Here is a 16,713-nt window from a genome sequence, read left to right as displayed (position 1 = left end):
GTCTCTACCTTTACCATAATAACCAGAAAATGATGGCAAACTGGGAATACAACAATAATGAACGCCAAATGTATTTCTCAAATGCATTACCTCTTCAGTTAAGTGAGGGAGATTTTGGTGTACATGAAGCTTCCTTCAGGGTACGCTCTCATGATAGTCAAAATAATCAACAACACTTTCAGTGGCTTCCTGCTCTTCAGTTTGTAAGTGATAGTCACACTCAACAGAAAAATAAACTTATTTGCAACTACACAAGTTTGTAATTGTTCATTCTTATCACAGAGGATAATATTTGAATGTAAACTACATTAAAGCTCCTGGGACAATCTTTCAGTTTGTGTTGATTTTGACGTCACCTGTGGACAAGGTGGTACGTCTAATCTCACTAAATCTCTGCTGATTTAGACTTGTGTAAGTAGTGTTTTCTGACAATAAGATCGTATGTGCTTTATTTTAACAGTCTAACATACTACTCACCGTCAATATATACAGTGACACGTTTTCCCCCGTCTGACACCTTCCCTGTGGCAGTGGTAACACGCATTAAAAAAAACCCCTGAAATTGTCTTGTCGCTGATGATCTTGCTTCCTTTTGTAGGTTATAAAGAGACATCGATGTTATTTAAAGCCTCTTTCATGCAGTTAAAAAACTTCTCACAGGAGCTTTAACGTTAAAGCTAAAACTATGACTGAAACTGAAACGTCTATGAGTGTTTTTTTTTTTTTTATCAACCTGTTATCCACAACTATCTCACAGCAGCTCCAAAATGATTCACAGGAAGTCATTTTTTGACTTTGCACTTTTCAAGCCCACCTCCCTGCCATCGATAAGCCCTGCTGGACCGAACCCCACGGCAGACATCAATAGCTCCTGTGAGTGAGTCTTGAGCTGACAGAGCCCTTCTGTTCGGAAAGGTCTCCCTACGCGCAGACACCGAGGACGAGGAGCAGCGCCAGAGCAGCTGGGCTCGCTGAGGAGAATCAGGGCTTGTGGGGAAGCTGGCAAGGAAAGATGGAGGAGAAATAGCAAGTAATTGGAGCACAGCGATATCCGCCATCTTGGCTCGTTACCTAAATAACAGCTTTGATTGAGGTGAATAGGCCCATAAAGGGTGTTGTGGTAGAGCCGATAAGCTTCTGTATGGCTTGGATGGTCTCTGCATTGATGACTCGTCTTGGCTTCCTGCAGCTGAGACCTGGATCGAGCGAGACGGGCACCTGGGATTCCAGATGTCTCTGGGTTGAATCTATGGTGGTCTCCCCGAGCTGGCATAAGCGCCTACGGTGACATTCATCCTTCAGTCTGGCTCGACGGAAAGGAAGCTGCAGCGTCGAGCCAGCTTCCTATCAACCCACACAAATATCTGTGAGTGAGCGCTGCTGGAAGCTGGGCTTTGTTCTCTCTGCGACATAAAAAAAAGAGTATCCGAAAGACTGTTGTGCGATGTGGAAACTTTAAATGCTAATGTAATGTCATGAAAATATGAATATTACAGGCAAAAACAGAATTCTCTTTCTTAAATCCAACAAATGGTGTTATGGGGATAAGAGTGGCTTTGAAAAATCTCTCTCATCTGTGTTCTTTGAATGCACTGTAATGTTAATCTGGAGTGAAGCTTCATTAAGGAGTTTTCGCTTCAAAATATACAAGCACAGAGAAAAACACTCTTCTGGGAATGCTCTAATGCATCAGGGAATAGCTAAAGAAACTTTGTCTGCCTATTTATAGCCGCAAAGACACAACAAATAAATAGGTAAATCGACAGGGCTTCACCTAGGCCTCAGGTAGAAACAGATGCAGATTGAGTATAGGGTACACTCCACCTCTGCGGTGCTATGCTGTGAAAAATATCTAATTTAAAGTGTCTGTGTGTGCTCCATGTAACCCTGCTGCTCAAGGATCCCTCTGCATGACAGGCGTCAGTAATCACGGTTATTTTCCTACTGGAAAAAAAAACAACATTTCATGACAGCTCATAAATTGTTCTGTAGTCTTCTGTCTTCCCTGGGGTTGTTTAGTCAACATCTTCTTCCATCACTTCTCCCGGCTCGTATAAATATAACTCAGCACAGCTTTTTTCTTTTCACGAAAAGAAAATGTGCTGCATGCACTGGGTCTCATCCCACATTTGGCTAAAACTTTGTCTGATTCTCTCCACACAAAAGAAAAATGACATAGATAGTTCAGTTTTGGAGATAACAAGTAGTCCAGGGACATTATTTTGGGAGTATTTCAATGACCAAACCTGCTGATATTACAGTGCAGTCAGAGCTGGATCTGATCAGGGAGCTGCATGCTGGAGGCCAGTCCAAAGCACAGTGATCCATGTGAATGAGAGGGTCTGTTCTCCAGAGGGGGAAAAAAAGAGAGGTGTTTAATGGGATGTTCACGCTCTGTTACCTACCTGACAGGAACAATCTCACTCACTCACCTTGTTTGCCACTCAGAGGCCTCTGTATACAGGCTGCTAATTAACCGAGCAGCTGAATGCTTCATGAGCAAAATGGCAACATGCAGAGACGCCTGGCTCATATTTTGAGAGAACTATTTTTCCTTTATTCCAATCACATCATGAAGGTGTCACTCAAATATATATTCTGACAATTACAATGGAGATTTAAAGCCTAGAGGAGTGTTCAGAGGTCAATATATTTTTCAATATTTATTAAAAAAAGAATTCTTGAGCTGTTCAAAATTAGGATAATGAAAATGACCTCTTCAAAGACAAGGGTTTTGTGTCTTTATTCAAATCAAGACTACTTAAAAATGTTAAATCTGAGCATTCTGAAATATTACAGTTGTTTCCACTGAGAAACAACTTCCTCATTATTACTTCCATTTTTTAATTTCGCTGGCCCTAATGTTTAAAACCCAACACCATTTACAAACCACAACATTTTACAAAACACAACAACTGTGAAATGTGTTTTGGACTTTTAGGATCACCAGACCATTATGAACAGTTTTAAAAAAACAAACAAACATAAAACTATTTTGGGAACAAGAGTTTTCACGTCCATGCTCAGTAAGTGGTGTTGTTAGCTTTAGTATATTTAATGTTTTTAATGGTGTAAAGTTTGCCATGTCCACGATCTAAGTTCATCATGCTTATTAATCTAATGAGCCCAGAGTAAAACCATGGAGCAACCTCTGGGCGTTGAATAATGAAGCCAATGCGGAAGTACAAAAGACTGCAGTCCCTCGAGTGTCCACTTTGAGGCTGGCTTCAAAAAGCCATAGAATCCTCATAAGGTCCCATGCCCCTTTTTTAAGCAGGAAAAAACTGTTTAGATTATATTAAGGCTAAGAGTTATGCATAGTTTTGTATTATTAGGGGCATGGCTGAGTTGACTGACAGTTGGCTCCTTATAGCTGTTTGCCAGGAGCCTTGAATCCCAGCTCAGCTTCACCTTTTTGCTTGTTTCTACATTACTTAAAGTTCTTTGGAGTCTGCATTTCCATATTGTCAGCCACCGTTGTTGTACTTCAAATCACCTCTTGAGAATTCAATGGGTGATGTCACAGAGACTATGTCTATATTTTATACAGTCTATGAGTAGGGGCGCAGATGGCCCAATGGTTAGGTCGCGCCCCATGTGCGAAGGCCATAGTCCTCCAGGCAGGGGACACTGGTTCGGGTCTGACCTGCGGCTCCTTTCCCCACTCTCTCTCCCCAGTTTCCTGATCTATCCACTGTCCTGTATAATAAATAATGGCACAAAAGCCCCTAATAAATCTTAATAACCTGAATAAACTGACAACCAGAAACACCTGAGGATGGTTGTGTTTCATTCTAATCTCAAGTGGAACATAAATGTAAAAAAAAAAAAAAAAAATTGGTCCAATTGTTTCTGTCATTAGACAACGCTAATTTCCTGTATTGATGTACTAATCGATGCATTAAAATGTGTCACTATTCGGGGGGGGAGTGATTGACCTGTTGGACGTGCTAGAAATAAGAAGAGATTTGTCTCTCAGGGTAACATCACGTTTGAAAAATCTATCCAATAAGTCTTGATATATTTCAGCCTCTAACAAAGTGGTTGCCTGAAATAGTCGCTGTTGCAGAATTCATGAAACCCTTTGACGTGAACATACATGAACATAATGCAGGCTTTTGGTCGATCGCTTCCTGCGAGTCGCATATCATGACACTCTGACTTCTTTATGCACATGCAGGCACTCACAGCTGCTTTCTCTGACATGCAGAAACCATGCTCTTGTGACCTTTAGCTGAGACCTTTAGCAGTCCCTAAATGCCACTTTGGGAAAGTCATTTATTGTCCTTGGCCGTGCTGTCACACTGGAATGTCACATGTGTCTGCCTGACTGTGACCTGCACAGCTCTCACTTTGCCGTTTTAAAACTCCACACACTAAAGAGAAGTTTGAGACACCTCTACACTTCCATAGTTGCCAGGGAAATGTGCCTTTCTGCAGCCGATATCAACACTTTTCCAACCTTCAAAACATTTCTATCACACACACACATACACACTGTCCTCTTGGATCCTTCATGTGTAAATTTGTGTCTGCTTTTTCGGCTAGTTAGAATGAACTCAAGCCAAAGAACGTGATTCTCAGGAGCCACACAGCTCTGAGCTGCACATTCACCTGCATCAGCACCCCCCTCCCCTTCTTCCCCCCTTCGACCAACCAAACAGCGGGGTGATTAATAACACCCCCTCCATTACCCTCTGCACACAGATGGGACGTCAGGTTGAAGGTTGATGGAGAACAGCGCCGTGTGTGCTGTTACACCCCATCATACAGATTAGAGTTTAGAATTTAGACTTCATCCCTCCCCCCCCTCTCCCCTCTCAACCTTTACCCTGCTGCCTCGTGCGATTTGTACCCTTCAGGTATCCTTCCAATTCTGCACTTGCCATTTGTCACTGCAGGGCCTTGCCGAAGACTCCTTTAAAAAAAAACAGGTGGAGGGGGTCTGCTACACCGGTTTTGAGGGATTTATGAAGTGCTGAGGTTCTTATGGTGCTCCGTTTTTAACAGTATTTTGTTGGAGGAAGATCAAAGTCTCCAAAGTTGTCAGATGAAACCCCACTGAATGGAAGTATCTCACAAATGTATCAGCTTTCACTCAGCAATGTTTACAAGCTTCATGCGAGCTGCGGAGAAAGTAAAATACACGAGATCAAAGGTTTTACAAATGAGACGTCTGTTTAACTCACACTGTCAAGTCTGTTGTGTACGAAGCAGTTTTTAATTTATGCACAGTAACACAAGCAAACATGTAAAAAGAGTTAGTTGCAACTGAACCACTGAATAACCTAATATTTGGTTATACACTGTGAACAGGAATATTTCAAATCAATGAATGGATTTCATCTAGTAGTATATGTGTAGCGCTCCAGTTGGGGTTCAGGAGAATAGTGTTTGCTCCATCTGTACAGTAAATGCCATTAACATCCTGCACCCACAAATACATCTTTAACTCAGAAGCCAAAGGGATAGCGAACACTATCAAAATTCAAAAACATTATTTTTTTTTGTTACAAAAAATATAAAAAGTACGGTGACAAAGACTGAACTTGATGCAGGCTGATATGATAACTTTTTTTTTTTTTTTTTTTTAACAGAAATGTTTCATTCTTTTAACACTTGAGACACTGAATAAATGTATTAAAAGAAAAAAACTACAGACATAGGCTCCAAACTTAACCTCCTGTACAAAACAAAAGCACCTTAAAAACAAAACAGAAGAAAAACAAAAGAAAAATTTGCAATGAAAGTTCAATATCTGAAAAATACCCAAGCTGATAGCATGATGTAAAAAAAAGAGTTGGACAGAATGGACCATGAACTTTAAATATCTACATCCTGATTCAAGGACTGGGTGTGGATATTGATCCATCTGGAGATTTCGGCAGCTGTAAATAGTAAAAGCCACCAGGCTTCCCAACTGTCTTTGATTTGATGTCTTTCCAAATCCAGTCCTGAACCTAAGACAAGCTAAAAAAGAAGCACTTCTTTTCGAGTCCCTGAACCCTGGAATGCCATAAATCATGCAAAACGAAACATAACGGCAGAGAAAACACATCAGATGAAGTCATGCAAAGCGGTTTTGTGGTTATTTCCCATCATTACAAATACATAATCTTTTTTTTTAGAGGCGTCACAGGAAAGTTAAAAGGGATCACATGTCCCACAGTCTCTTTGAGTTCAGTTCTTATTTTTCCCTTTTTTAAGTCCACATTTGGAAATCCGGTTTGTCATTTTCTCAGCGAGAGTCAGAAATTGAGCTTTCCAAGTGTACCCCAAGGCACCTGAGAGAGAGTGGGCATTTCCCTCCGTAAGCAACACTGTGTGTCTGTTTTCATTACATACAAGCTGCCATAGAGTCTCCAAGTGTGACACGCACTGTGCCAAGAATCTCAATAAAGCAGAAAAAAGAATACAGTCATATGGATGATGGTGCTGGAATCCCCGCTGTGTTACGGAGTGTGTACTGCTGAATTGAGGGCTAATAGTCGTCGTAGGTGTTGAGGTCGGTGAAGTATGCATTGGTGTAGGTCTTCCCGGCAAGCTGTGGATTGAAGTACTTATTTCTTTCCTCCAGAATCAGATTGTTTTTGTTGAAGGCCTATGGATGAAAAATGGAGAGGAGGAGACAGGAGTCAGCTTGGACTTGTTTGCAACACATGGATCAAGTGATTATTCAGCCCAGATGGCAGGGTAAAAAGCAAATACATACAAACTCCCCAAAAAGGGAAAACAAGCATTGCAAATCAATGGGACACTGCTCTGTGAATGAAACACACATTTCACAGAGCAAGGTCAAAGCGTTTGCAAACAGGCTAGGGAAGTGATAAGCCACCACAGGGCTGAATTATTTTGATGCGCTTCCATATGTCCACCTCTGTCAACGCTAATACCCAGCATCAGCAGTTTTTATGGCCCTTGGATTGCTGCTCCTCCAGGACAATCATGGTCATAAAAATCGATCAAAGTGGGGGCCGTTTTTCTGTTAAACAATAAGGAAGAGCCATGGGGGCATCTTCTCTGTCCCTGCTTGACACAGTAAACATGGAATGAGCTTCTGATGTGGTGCTCAATACAACATCAGCAATTTGGCAAATTGATGCGTTCATATCCCGTCTGTTGCAGGGAATATGTGTGCTGGGAGTCCCTCAGGGCGGTGTAATTGAACACTTGATGATGCTGCATTTGCAGTTGATGGATGTTTTCCGACTGACGCTGAAAGGGAATGAGCGTGCTGGACAAAAAACGTGTATATTTAGCTTCTTTCCCATCATGTGATTTGCACTCAATGAGAATGCAATCAACACTCCCGCAGCCCCTGAGACGGTTATGTGTCTCTGCAGGTGGCCCCATGGCTGCTTTTAATAGCTGTGCTACAACGCTTGTAAGCATCATCTACTCTGTCTTTTAGCCTTAAACGTCTTTAATTAGCCGAAGAATGATTACATTTGTGTTTTTGGTGCGGTAAACACAATTTGCTCAAGTATGGAGTGGCATTAGTGACAGAGAGGGAACAGAAGAGCACAGTAAAAGACAATATTCTTTCTAAATGCAACAAATAAAACCATTTAAGAGGACAAAAGAACAACATTGAAAAAAAAAAACATGCTAATGGAGGCACCAAAAAAAGGAGGGATACACTGCCTTCTCACAAGCTGGGAGGGAGAAGGGGGGGATGTCGTGATGGACGGATGAAGGGGTCTGAGCAGAGAAACTACAGTCTGTTAGCCAACCTGCCACACACATGAAGTGCCACAGGAGGTGGACGGGCAGGGCACGGTGGGGAAGAGGAAGAAGTAGTAGTAGTAGTAGTGGTTTGGGTCAAAGAGTTGCTGGGGGGTATGTTGCTGAGATCAGAGGTCAGTGGTTAGTAGAAAATCTCCAGGCCGCGCATGGACACCCCCATGTTAGCAGAGAGAGGCTGGTGCATGGCGGGGTCGTCCAAGGGCAAGAGTACCGACACGTCTGGCTGCAAGGGGGAGAGGAAGGGGCAAGAGTCATCCTCACAAAAACCCTGAGGCCATATACTGTCTAACACGAAGCCTGGAAATGTGTAAACTATACATGAAACAACAGACACATGTTGAATTAGGCTTGTTTTCATATAGCAGACTGCTCTTAATACTCCTGTTGGCCAGAAAACAGTATCTATGATACACTGTGCATAATCATCATGACTAATGAGTCATCAACATCAGGATTAAAGCCAAAAAACATCAAAATATGGCATCAGATGCTCTTCATTCCACCCTTTGAACACTCAAAGGACCTATTTTAATGTTTGAAAATTCACCCTGACATCCAAACTTCAGTGAGTGAGGGTTAGAGGAAGAATGAGCTTTTTTGGAAAGACCATGTTCATTTGTCATGCAGCTACTTTCCTATTTTCACACGGACTGTCTACATTCATATCCGCCTCTATCTACAATAGAACTAACTGAGTTACGCTCTACACTCCTGACTCTAATTGTATGACAGATGAACGCTCCTCACACCTTTATCCCAGAAATGAAATTACATTTAGAGACATTTGCTCCAGGCTCAAAGCTCTGCGATTCTCTCAGTGGCAGTTTTAACAAAAAAAAAAAAAAAAAAGACTGTCATATCTGTGTAGTTGTTTTGCAAACAGACACACAGGTATCCACTTAGTTTATATAACATGTAGCTGATGTTGAAGACTTCGTCTGAAAGAACAGAGTTATGAAAAACAATGGAAAATGTAGTTTATTCAGCGCTACTGTTAAATCAACGGACGTCAATCCTGAGGTGAGTTTGAAATTTAGCATACAACTTGAATAATTCCCATTTGAATGTCTGATGAACATCTCTCCTTAACAGATCATTATTAGTTACGGCTGACAGATGCAATAAGTTCTTATTCCTCAGTCTTTTCTCAGACATTCTCATACAAGTATAGATCAGCAAGGCAGTGTCAGAACAGTGAGATCCGACTATTTATTAGTGCGTTTATAATACTATGATCATCCAGCTCTACACTGTTATACAAAAACAGAGCTTCTATTTCTTCTCCAAGGATTAAAAGGTGAACATGCCACATTATCTGCAGTAAAACGAGTCAGCTTGAAACTTTAAGAAGTCATTCAGAAGGAAACAACACACTAAGCTAACAGTTGCTTAATAATCTGGCTACAATAGTAACTGCAAATAAAATCTGGTAGCCAGTTAGAAAGGAGAAGTTTTTCTTTTCTTTTTTTTTTATTAAATCAATCTTTGAATCAAGGTCCCATTGCTTCTTTAATACTCAGTAGCTGCTTACGAGCAGGAGAACAAATAGGTACCAGGTTTTTTTTCCAGAGGGCTGGGAAGTGTCAAGGCTAAGTAGAAATCAAACACACATTGAGCCCAGTTCTTCATTGGCATAACATCATGGTACCACATTCATTGCTTTTGAATCTCCTTTTTTAGAGCAAAAAAAAAAAAAGAAGAATGGACAAGGTGTCCAAGTGGTCGAAACGCTCCTTAATACAGAGCACTAGAAATCCTTGAAAAAAGCCCAGCTGGAGCGATGAGTGTCTGTGGACGAGCACTAATCAGCAGCTCAATCTGGCACTGAAGGCCTGATGTATCAGAGGGATAAGAGGCTGTTTGTACCAGGAGAGGAGCTGGAACAACCGATTGGCTGCGATTTAGGATGCAATAATGACAGAAAGGACCTGTCTAAGCAGGGAAATTTGCAGATGCAGAGCGTCCTCGCTGATTACCTACCCACGCACCGATAAGTAATTGCATTAGTATGTTATGAGAAAGCAGTGTATGACCACTGACACAGAACAAAGTCACACACTGAGACACACACGGAGAGAAGATGTAAGCACAACTGCCTATCTGTTACACGACTGCAGAGTGTCAGTACAGGACAGGAGGCGGTGTGACAGTGAGAGTCATGCAGAAAGAAGTGCGTTTAATCAAGACTGACACTGGAGGAAGAGGCAAACCGTTGCTCATTGGCTCGGGAGTCAAAGTGTGGCATCAATTGATCAAACTGAACAGTTAAGAAATGTTGCAAACTCTACACATCTGACATCTGCCAAGTGTGACCTGCAGCTAACCCCCGTCCAAAAACCTGTCCACAGACCTTGATGGCTTCCACCGAGTCGTATTTGTCCAGTTTGTTGATGTGGTTGGTGATGCTGGTGTTGAGCGGAGCGGCTGAGATGGGGTGGATGACAGTGGCGTCGTGCGCCTGCTGCTGGTAGCGCTGGCAGTACGAGTAGACCAGCAGGGTGACTAGACAGCCGAGGATGGAGCTGCTGAGCCCCACAGCGATCATGTGGAAAAGATTAAAGTCTGGGAGAGAGAAAGGGAGGAGAGGCAGGGGGTGATTCTCTGTCAATTCACACAAGTGGAAGAGGTAATTGAAACTGCATAGATATGGTAATGATGGAGTGTTTTGCAAGAAAGAAGACTTCTTGAGACCTTGGAGGGAAAGCAAGATTTCATTTTTTTCTCTTTTTCTGCAGTTTTGGTCGTTTTGATGTGTGCTAGTAGGTCCTATTTCATTCCACTTATAAAAGATGCTGCTTATATCTTTTAAAAAGATGCAACTTTTCACTAGATGTTGTCAATGTCTGCTCATAATACAGCACACGTTTGCTCTGAGTTGCCAAACTTATTTTTTCTTTCAAAATTTTGCAAAAGGGAATGAAAAAAAGGCATTAAGTGAGTCGCCATTGTGCTCTTTAGAACTAATTATTTTAAAGTCAGTTTTAATATATTGAAATTCTGAACTGGTTTCATTAAAATTAATGCAGTATACTTATTGAATGTAAACTGTTTAATTATGAGCCCTGGCCTCGACTGGCCTTTATCTCTGTGGGGGAAAAAAAGTGCGTCGGAAAGAAGCGTTATTTTCTGTAGCCAGCAGCTCCGTCTGTTTGCTGCACAGCTCCCTTTCAGGCTGTATATAGTTTTCATCACACTAAACAATGATAATAAAAGCATCTGTAGCCTGTGCACAGGGCAAAACTCAGTCGGCTAAAGGCTCCTAAAGCTGCCTGTTTAAGGCAATCCCTCCATCTGCATTTTTATCAACTCAGAGCACTCTCATATATGGACTCTTATATGTGGATTATTGCAGCTGGCCAGTAAGACGACACTGTTAAAAGTGATTTTATTGATGCACTCAAACTCCCACTGTCACTGTGGAAAACTGCAGTGTTTTGGTTTTTCAGGATTAAGGTTTTACTGAATAGACAAATACAGCAGCGTAAGCAAAGATTTTGTCGCCTCTGCTGCCCTGTAACGTGGCTTTATTTTGGGTGGAAAAGATATTTATGGCTCACTTATGGCAGAAGTGTGAGGCATTTCCAACCAAACTTGACACATTTCATACACAGTGCATTTATGACCACCAACAGATATGATCACCATCTTTCTTTCATGTTTCTTTGGGTATATTACAACTGGATTTATTGGCTTTAAAGCAGGATTAGAAAAACATTTGACTGAAAAGATGCTGCACATGAGCACAAGCAGGTCTTAAGCTCCCGACTTTTCTTACACACACACATTCACACACACACACACACACACACACACGTGCTGAAAATTACCTCCACACCGCATCTCCTCCTGGCTTGAGCGTGCAATCGAGACTTCTGACAAAGGAGAGAGGGAGAAAAGGCACAAGGCAGCGGAATTAGGGCTAAAAACCATAAACACAGACAAACAGCCCTGTTAGCGGGACAAATTGTACCCTAGAAGATGAGAGTAGAGATGAAAGCTACACTCAATATGATACAGATTATCGTAAAAAGCATCCAAAAGCTAATCACGGCTGTGGCACCTGGAGTAGTTTATGACAAGTATCAGCTCTCATTAAAGGAAATGAAGTACAAGACGCTGCTAATGAACCTTAATGGACTATACTGTTCCCATTAAAGGGGATGGATGATAAGGTATAAAGGTAAATGGGTGATTCTTTACAGACCTGTGAAGGGCCTTCATGATTATTATTACCCTGCTAATTAATACAGAAAAGGTTACAAATGTGTGTTTCGATCAAATGTTTATTCTCGTAATTTATTATTCCTCAAGTTTTAGAAGTCAAGGACTCTCCTCGTGGGTAATAACGTTTTCTAGAATAAATGCAGTTTTTTTAAATTTTTTATAGCAGGTGTATTTTTGTAGTTCTACAAAGTGAAAAGCATGAACCTTTTCTTTGTTCAAAGGAGGAGTTTTAATGATCTTTGTGCAGCCGGGATCAATGCTCTGCGTTGTCTCACATTACGGGCTGTCAATCGGGAGATGCCTGTCTAAGCAGATATCAATACATATGATGTGTGTGTGTGTGTGTGTGTGTGTGATTTGTGTGTGTATTTATAGGTTTTAGGAGTTTCTTAACGTTCAGTCTTTCAGAAAAAGCACTGTCTTTCAGAAACTCAATTCTAAGACTTTGGTTTCAGCCTCTCAATGCAAGATTTATAAAAAGAGATCAAATAGATCAAAACAAGAAGGCACCGTGAGTCATAAAGGTGTGTCGTACATACAGGAGAACAAACCTGTCAGTGTATCAGGATTTATAGTCATTATCACCTTAAATAAAACGCGGGGTTTAAAGTTGCAGCTTTTAAACCACCAGTAAAGAGAGTGTCATTTTTATTTTATTTATTTTTTTACCACTAGTTTGTTCAGCTCTTCATTTAGCTCAGCTCATAAAAAAGATCACTTCTGAGTCTCCTGCTGTCCGTCTGGTTATAACACTTTTGCTGGACATTTTGAAAAAGCAGACCCATTTGTTTAGACTTGTTCAGACTCTGTCTGTTATTATGTCATTATCTGCATTTACTGTCTTTTATTATGAATCACTTTGAGACGTCTGCTCCTGAAAGGTGCTATATAAAAACACTTTACTTACTAACTTTCACCTAGCCTGATTGGTTTTATTACAATGAACAGACAGACACCAAATCTCAGGCCTTATCACCAGATGTAATTTAAAGTTTGGTTATTGGGTATGCAGGGTGAGATGAAAATATAAACAGTGCCGAAGCCTCTCAGCAGCCAGCTGGAGCCTGTGCTGTGGTTTAGAGGATCCAGGTTAGTTCCAAACTTAACATTAATATACTTTCCCTAATCTGTTTCACCTGCAACTGTTAACATGTCTGGCTGTGTAGGTAATTATTCCCTAGGATACAGTTGTACATTGAATAAACATTGTTACTTACAAGGCTGACGACAACATGAATACCCAAGTACACTTGTTTGAGAGGTTGGGTTAAAATAACCTCTATTTAGTATTCATTTGTAAACGTATCTTTGAGGCTATGAGAGTTTAAGCTGACCTGTGTTACTCTCTCTAGCATCAAGTTTTCTTGAAACATATATGAATACTTATATGAACAATATGAACATGCATGTGATCAAAGGAGCTAAACAGGGTTGTTTGAACAAAATAAACATCTGATTGCACCAAGAACGCTTACACACACAAGACAAATGACTGGAATGTGTAAGCGTTCTTGGCAATAAACCTGATTCTTATTCTTGTCATATATATGTTTTTATTTTCATACTGATGAATCATGGACTAACTGGCTCTGAGTTGAAATACAATGTTGTTAAGTTGTAAAGGATCTTAAACTGCTGTTTCAGTATTGTATCGGTATATACTGTAGCTACTCGTTAGGAAAATGCTTGCTTATTAGAGGAATCTATCATTTCAACACAGATGTCAGCAAACAGTTGAGTGACCAGGCTCGTAAAGAAAATAGCATACAGGAGCCATTCTCCATTTTCCTTCTAACATCCGGAAAAAAAAGAAAAAAAAGAAGTAAAACTGCTGGTGTAAGTGCTTTTTGCATTGCCCGACAAGACTCCGAGGCTCATAATGAAACTAATATAGTAGCAGGGTTGTTGGAATGATGAGGGAGACAAGCCCTTAAGTGCAGCACCTGAGTTCACGCCCCCATGTAATCACCTACCGCACTCTGGAGTCCCTCCGCAAGACACAAATCCCAACCATCTCCAAAAGTGCTGCCCTGTCGCTGAACCTGACCTCTGACACGGAGACGACTCCCTCAGAGGGATCAATAACGTATTTCATTATCACAGGATTCTTGGAAATGGACTAAATTACTGCTCTGGGCATATGGTGGTGGGTGGTATGCAGAATATGAGTGTGCGTTCAGGAGTTGTGTGTTAAGTCATGCTTGAGTGCTTAAGACTTTTTTCCTAAGGAGGAAAGATGTGTGTGTGTGTTTGTGTGTGTGTGTTTGTGTGTGTGTGATCACCTGGTATAAAATTGGAGTCAGGAGAGCATGGCCGGGTCTCGCTGTTGTTTCCTGAGCACTGGTTTCCAGTGGGGAACAGGACGTCGCAGTGACGGACACGCATCTGGGCCCCGTTGGAGTCACAGTGGGACCACTCTGACCAGCTGGACCAGCTCTCTGAAAACGGAAACGACAGTGTATCTCACAGCCTGTCAAGTGTGTGTGCATATGTGTGTGTGTGTGAGTGTGTGTGTGTGTGTGCCCTCAGCTGCATATTAGCTATGCATGAGTGCGTTCTGTGGGGCCGAGAGGGACTAAAGAAAATAAGCAATGAACCTGTGATGGATTGGTGGCCGAGTCAGAGCCCTAAGCTGCTTATCACTGAAGTTTAAGTTCAGATGTGTGTGTGTGTGTGTTTGTTTGTGTACCTGGACAGGATTGTGTGTTGCAAAGCGCCTCCTCAGTGTGCAGACCCAGGCAGATGTCCCCTCCGTAAGCTGGTGGGGGGTTGCTGCAGGTTCGCGTCCTCATGTAGTGTCCCCCTCCGCATGTCACTGAACACTTGGACCATGAAGACCAGCACGACCAGCTGCCGTCCACTGAACACAGCATATCAGTGACACATTGTTTATGTTAATGCACGAAAAAACCCTGGCATGATTGTGATAGTATAAACATTTTGTAGTTGTGTAATTGATGCAGGACAGCAGGGCATTGGTGTTTTATTTCCATGTCGCTTGTTTTCTAGGAAATTATTCCCTTCAATGTGTTATGTTTTCCTGGATTTAGTTCTGGGTCATTTCAAAGGAAAATTTCCTCCAACATCAAGCCATTCCAAAACCATTTCAAACTACAAAACTGTACAGCAATTTGAGAAATGTGTGCTGTTTTGAAGTCACATGAAATGTGCTTCACCCAGCTGTTACACCAAACGCCTGACCCCCCCCCCCCCCACTCCCCACCCCACCCCCCCTGAACTCCACACTCTGTCCTCTGATTAATAAAGATAAATGAAGCATCGCAGTCTGCCGCTGTTGTTGTCCTTTCATGCGGCGCCAAGTGGCAAACAACAGTCAGTTATAAACACCTGGATTCACACATAAATGGAAGACATAAATAGAGGAAGAGAAGTGAGAGAAATTTAAAGAGGAAAAAAGAGCAATAAACGGAGGAAATCTTTTTTTTGCCGTGAATCACAACAAAGGTAAATATGCTTCACCAATCATCCGGATAAAAACGTACTCCGTCGGGGCAGAGAGATATTCCCCCTTCAGAGCCACTTGAGGATTGCTTTTAAAGACCTGATGATGGCTGGCAGCACAGTGCAGGTAATTGAAGTTGCCCAAGCTTTTTGTCATCTCAGTGTAATTTCTCTATCACAAAGTGACACATAAGTCGATCCCTGGCCCGCCATGACGGATCGTCTCATCTGGGGGGCGCAGACGCAAGAAGAAACACAGATTCATTTATTTCCCAACCAGATGGATGGCAGCCATAACACCTTTTCTTCTTCTTCTTCTTCATAGTGCACTAATGCATTTATAAAAAGTGCTGGATTAACCACCGGAGGATTGCAATCGGTCTGGCAGCACAGTACGCTTTTCTGGAAATAATATCTCACTTTCAGAGGGGTGCTAATTGAGTATGCATTAGTATTCATTGCTACTCAGGCTGTGTTAAGTCGGTTCCTTTGGGGGACAAGGGAGCGGAGTTGTTCATCAACATATTGTAGCTATGGTATTATTACCCTCAACAGAATAGGTGTATTACATGTATTAGCATAGCAATCTGGCGCAGGGGAATCAAAGCACACTCACTCGATGTTTGACTCACAGGGGAACACTTGTAGCAGCTTTACAGGCAAATCTGACGCTCTTACATCCATCCAGCGTCTTCATCTGAGCTCGCAGCTGATAACAGCTTACCCTATTAGCGCTCAAGCTGCTAGGAGCTGAATAGCGTTCACTCTCACTGAATGAATTAACAAGCTGTAAAAATAGTATTGACGGCCGCAGAGCCTCTTGTCTCTTTTTTGCCTGCTTACAGCGTGGCAGCCACTGTGAAGCCAAATCGTAGTGGTGGAAGATGGCACACAGATTCCAGACTTTTTAGTTGGCTACCTAATCCCTTCTCCAGGGCGCTTGATTAATAATCATGTGTGACTATGCGCCTGCTTTGGCGCCCGCACAGGATTCCAGGTGCGCTTTCTACCAAACTAAAGAGCTGGATTTCCATTTAGACAGCTTACCACCCTTGTCAGACGGAGCATTCTTTTAATTAGAAAGCTTCCTCTTCTCCTTCCGCTGGAGGAGCGTTGAATACGCATTGTCTCAAGGCTTCTCACAACAGAATAAGGCCTCCCATAGCTGGCAGCATAATTACCCAGCGATGTAATTACGTAGTGGAGCGCCACAGGGATAGTCCCTGATTCCTGCTGTAAATTGGGGTCTTCGTCACACCTCTTATCTGCAACTGATTTCTT

At 41.9% G+C, this 16,713-nt stretch overlaps 1 protein-coding gene across 3 annotated transcripts in view; it reads right to left on the bottom strand.

Moving 5' to 3' along the window:
* Nucleotides 1–5,198: 5,198 nt before the first annotated feature.
* Nucleotides 5,199–16,713, bottom strand: part of sema5a (sema domain, seven thrombospondin repeats (type 1 and type 1-like), transmembrane domain (TM) and short cytoplasmic domain, (semaphorin) 5A) — a 127,373-nt gene continuing 115,858 nt past the window's right edge. The window contains exons 18-23 of one of the 3 annotated variants that reach the window (XR_002278352.3): nucleotides 14,660–14,830; nucleotides 14,253–14,408; nucleotides 11,574–11,618; nucleotides 10,097–10,308; nucleotides 7,734–7,969; nucleotides 5,199–6,601 (exon numbers count right to left, since the gene is read on the bottom strand). Coding sequence is in view for 1 of the 3 variants with exons in the window: in XM_020645593.3 (XP_020501249.1) it covers nucleotides 6,482–6,601; nucleotides 10,097–10,308; nucleotides 11,574–11,618; nucleotides 14,253–14,408; nucleotides 14,660–14,830 (704 nt within the window). In the remaining 2 variants the exon portion in view is untranslated. The remainder of the gene's footprint in view (nucleotides 6,602–7,733; nucleotides 7,970–10,096; nucleotides 10,309–11,573; nucleotides 11,619–14,252; nucleotides 14,409–14,659; nucleotides 14,831–16,713) is intronic. The other 2 variants (XR_002278353.3, XM_020645593.3) reach the window with 2 other exon arrangements.

Source organism: Labrus bergylta, chromosome 20 (assembly GCF_963930695.1).
Source record: "Labrus bergylta chromosome 20, fLabBer1.1, whole genome shotgun sequence".
Taxonomy (NCBI): domain Eukaryota; kingdom Metazoa; phylum Chordata; class Actinopteri; order Labriformes; family Labridae; genus Labrus; species Labrus bergylta.
Note: the sequence above shows the minus strand (reverse complement) of the source record. Positions and strands in the feature narration are given on the sequence as shown.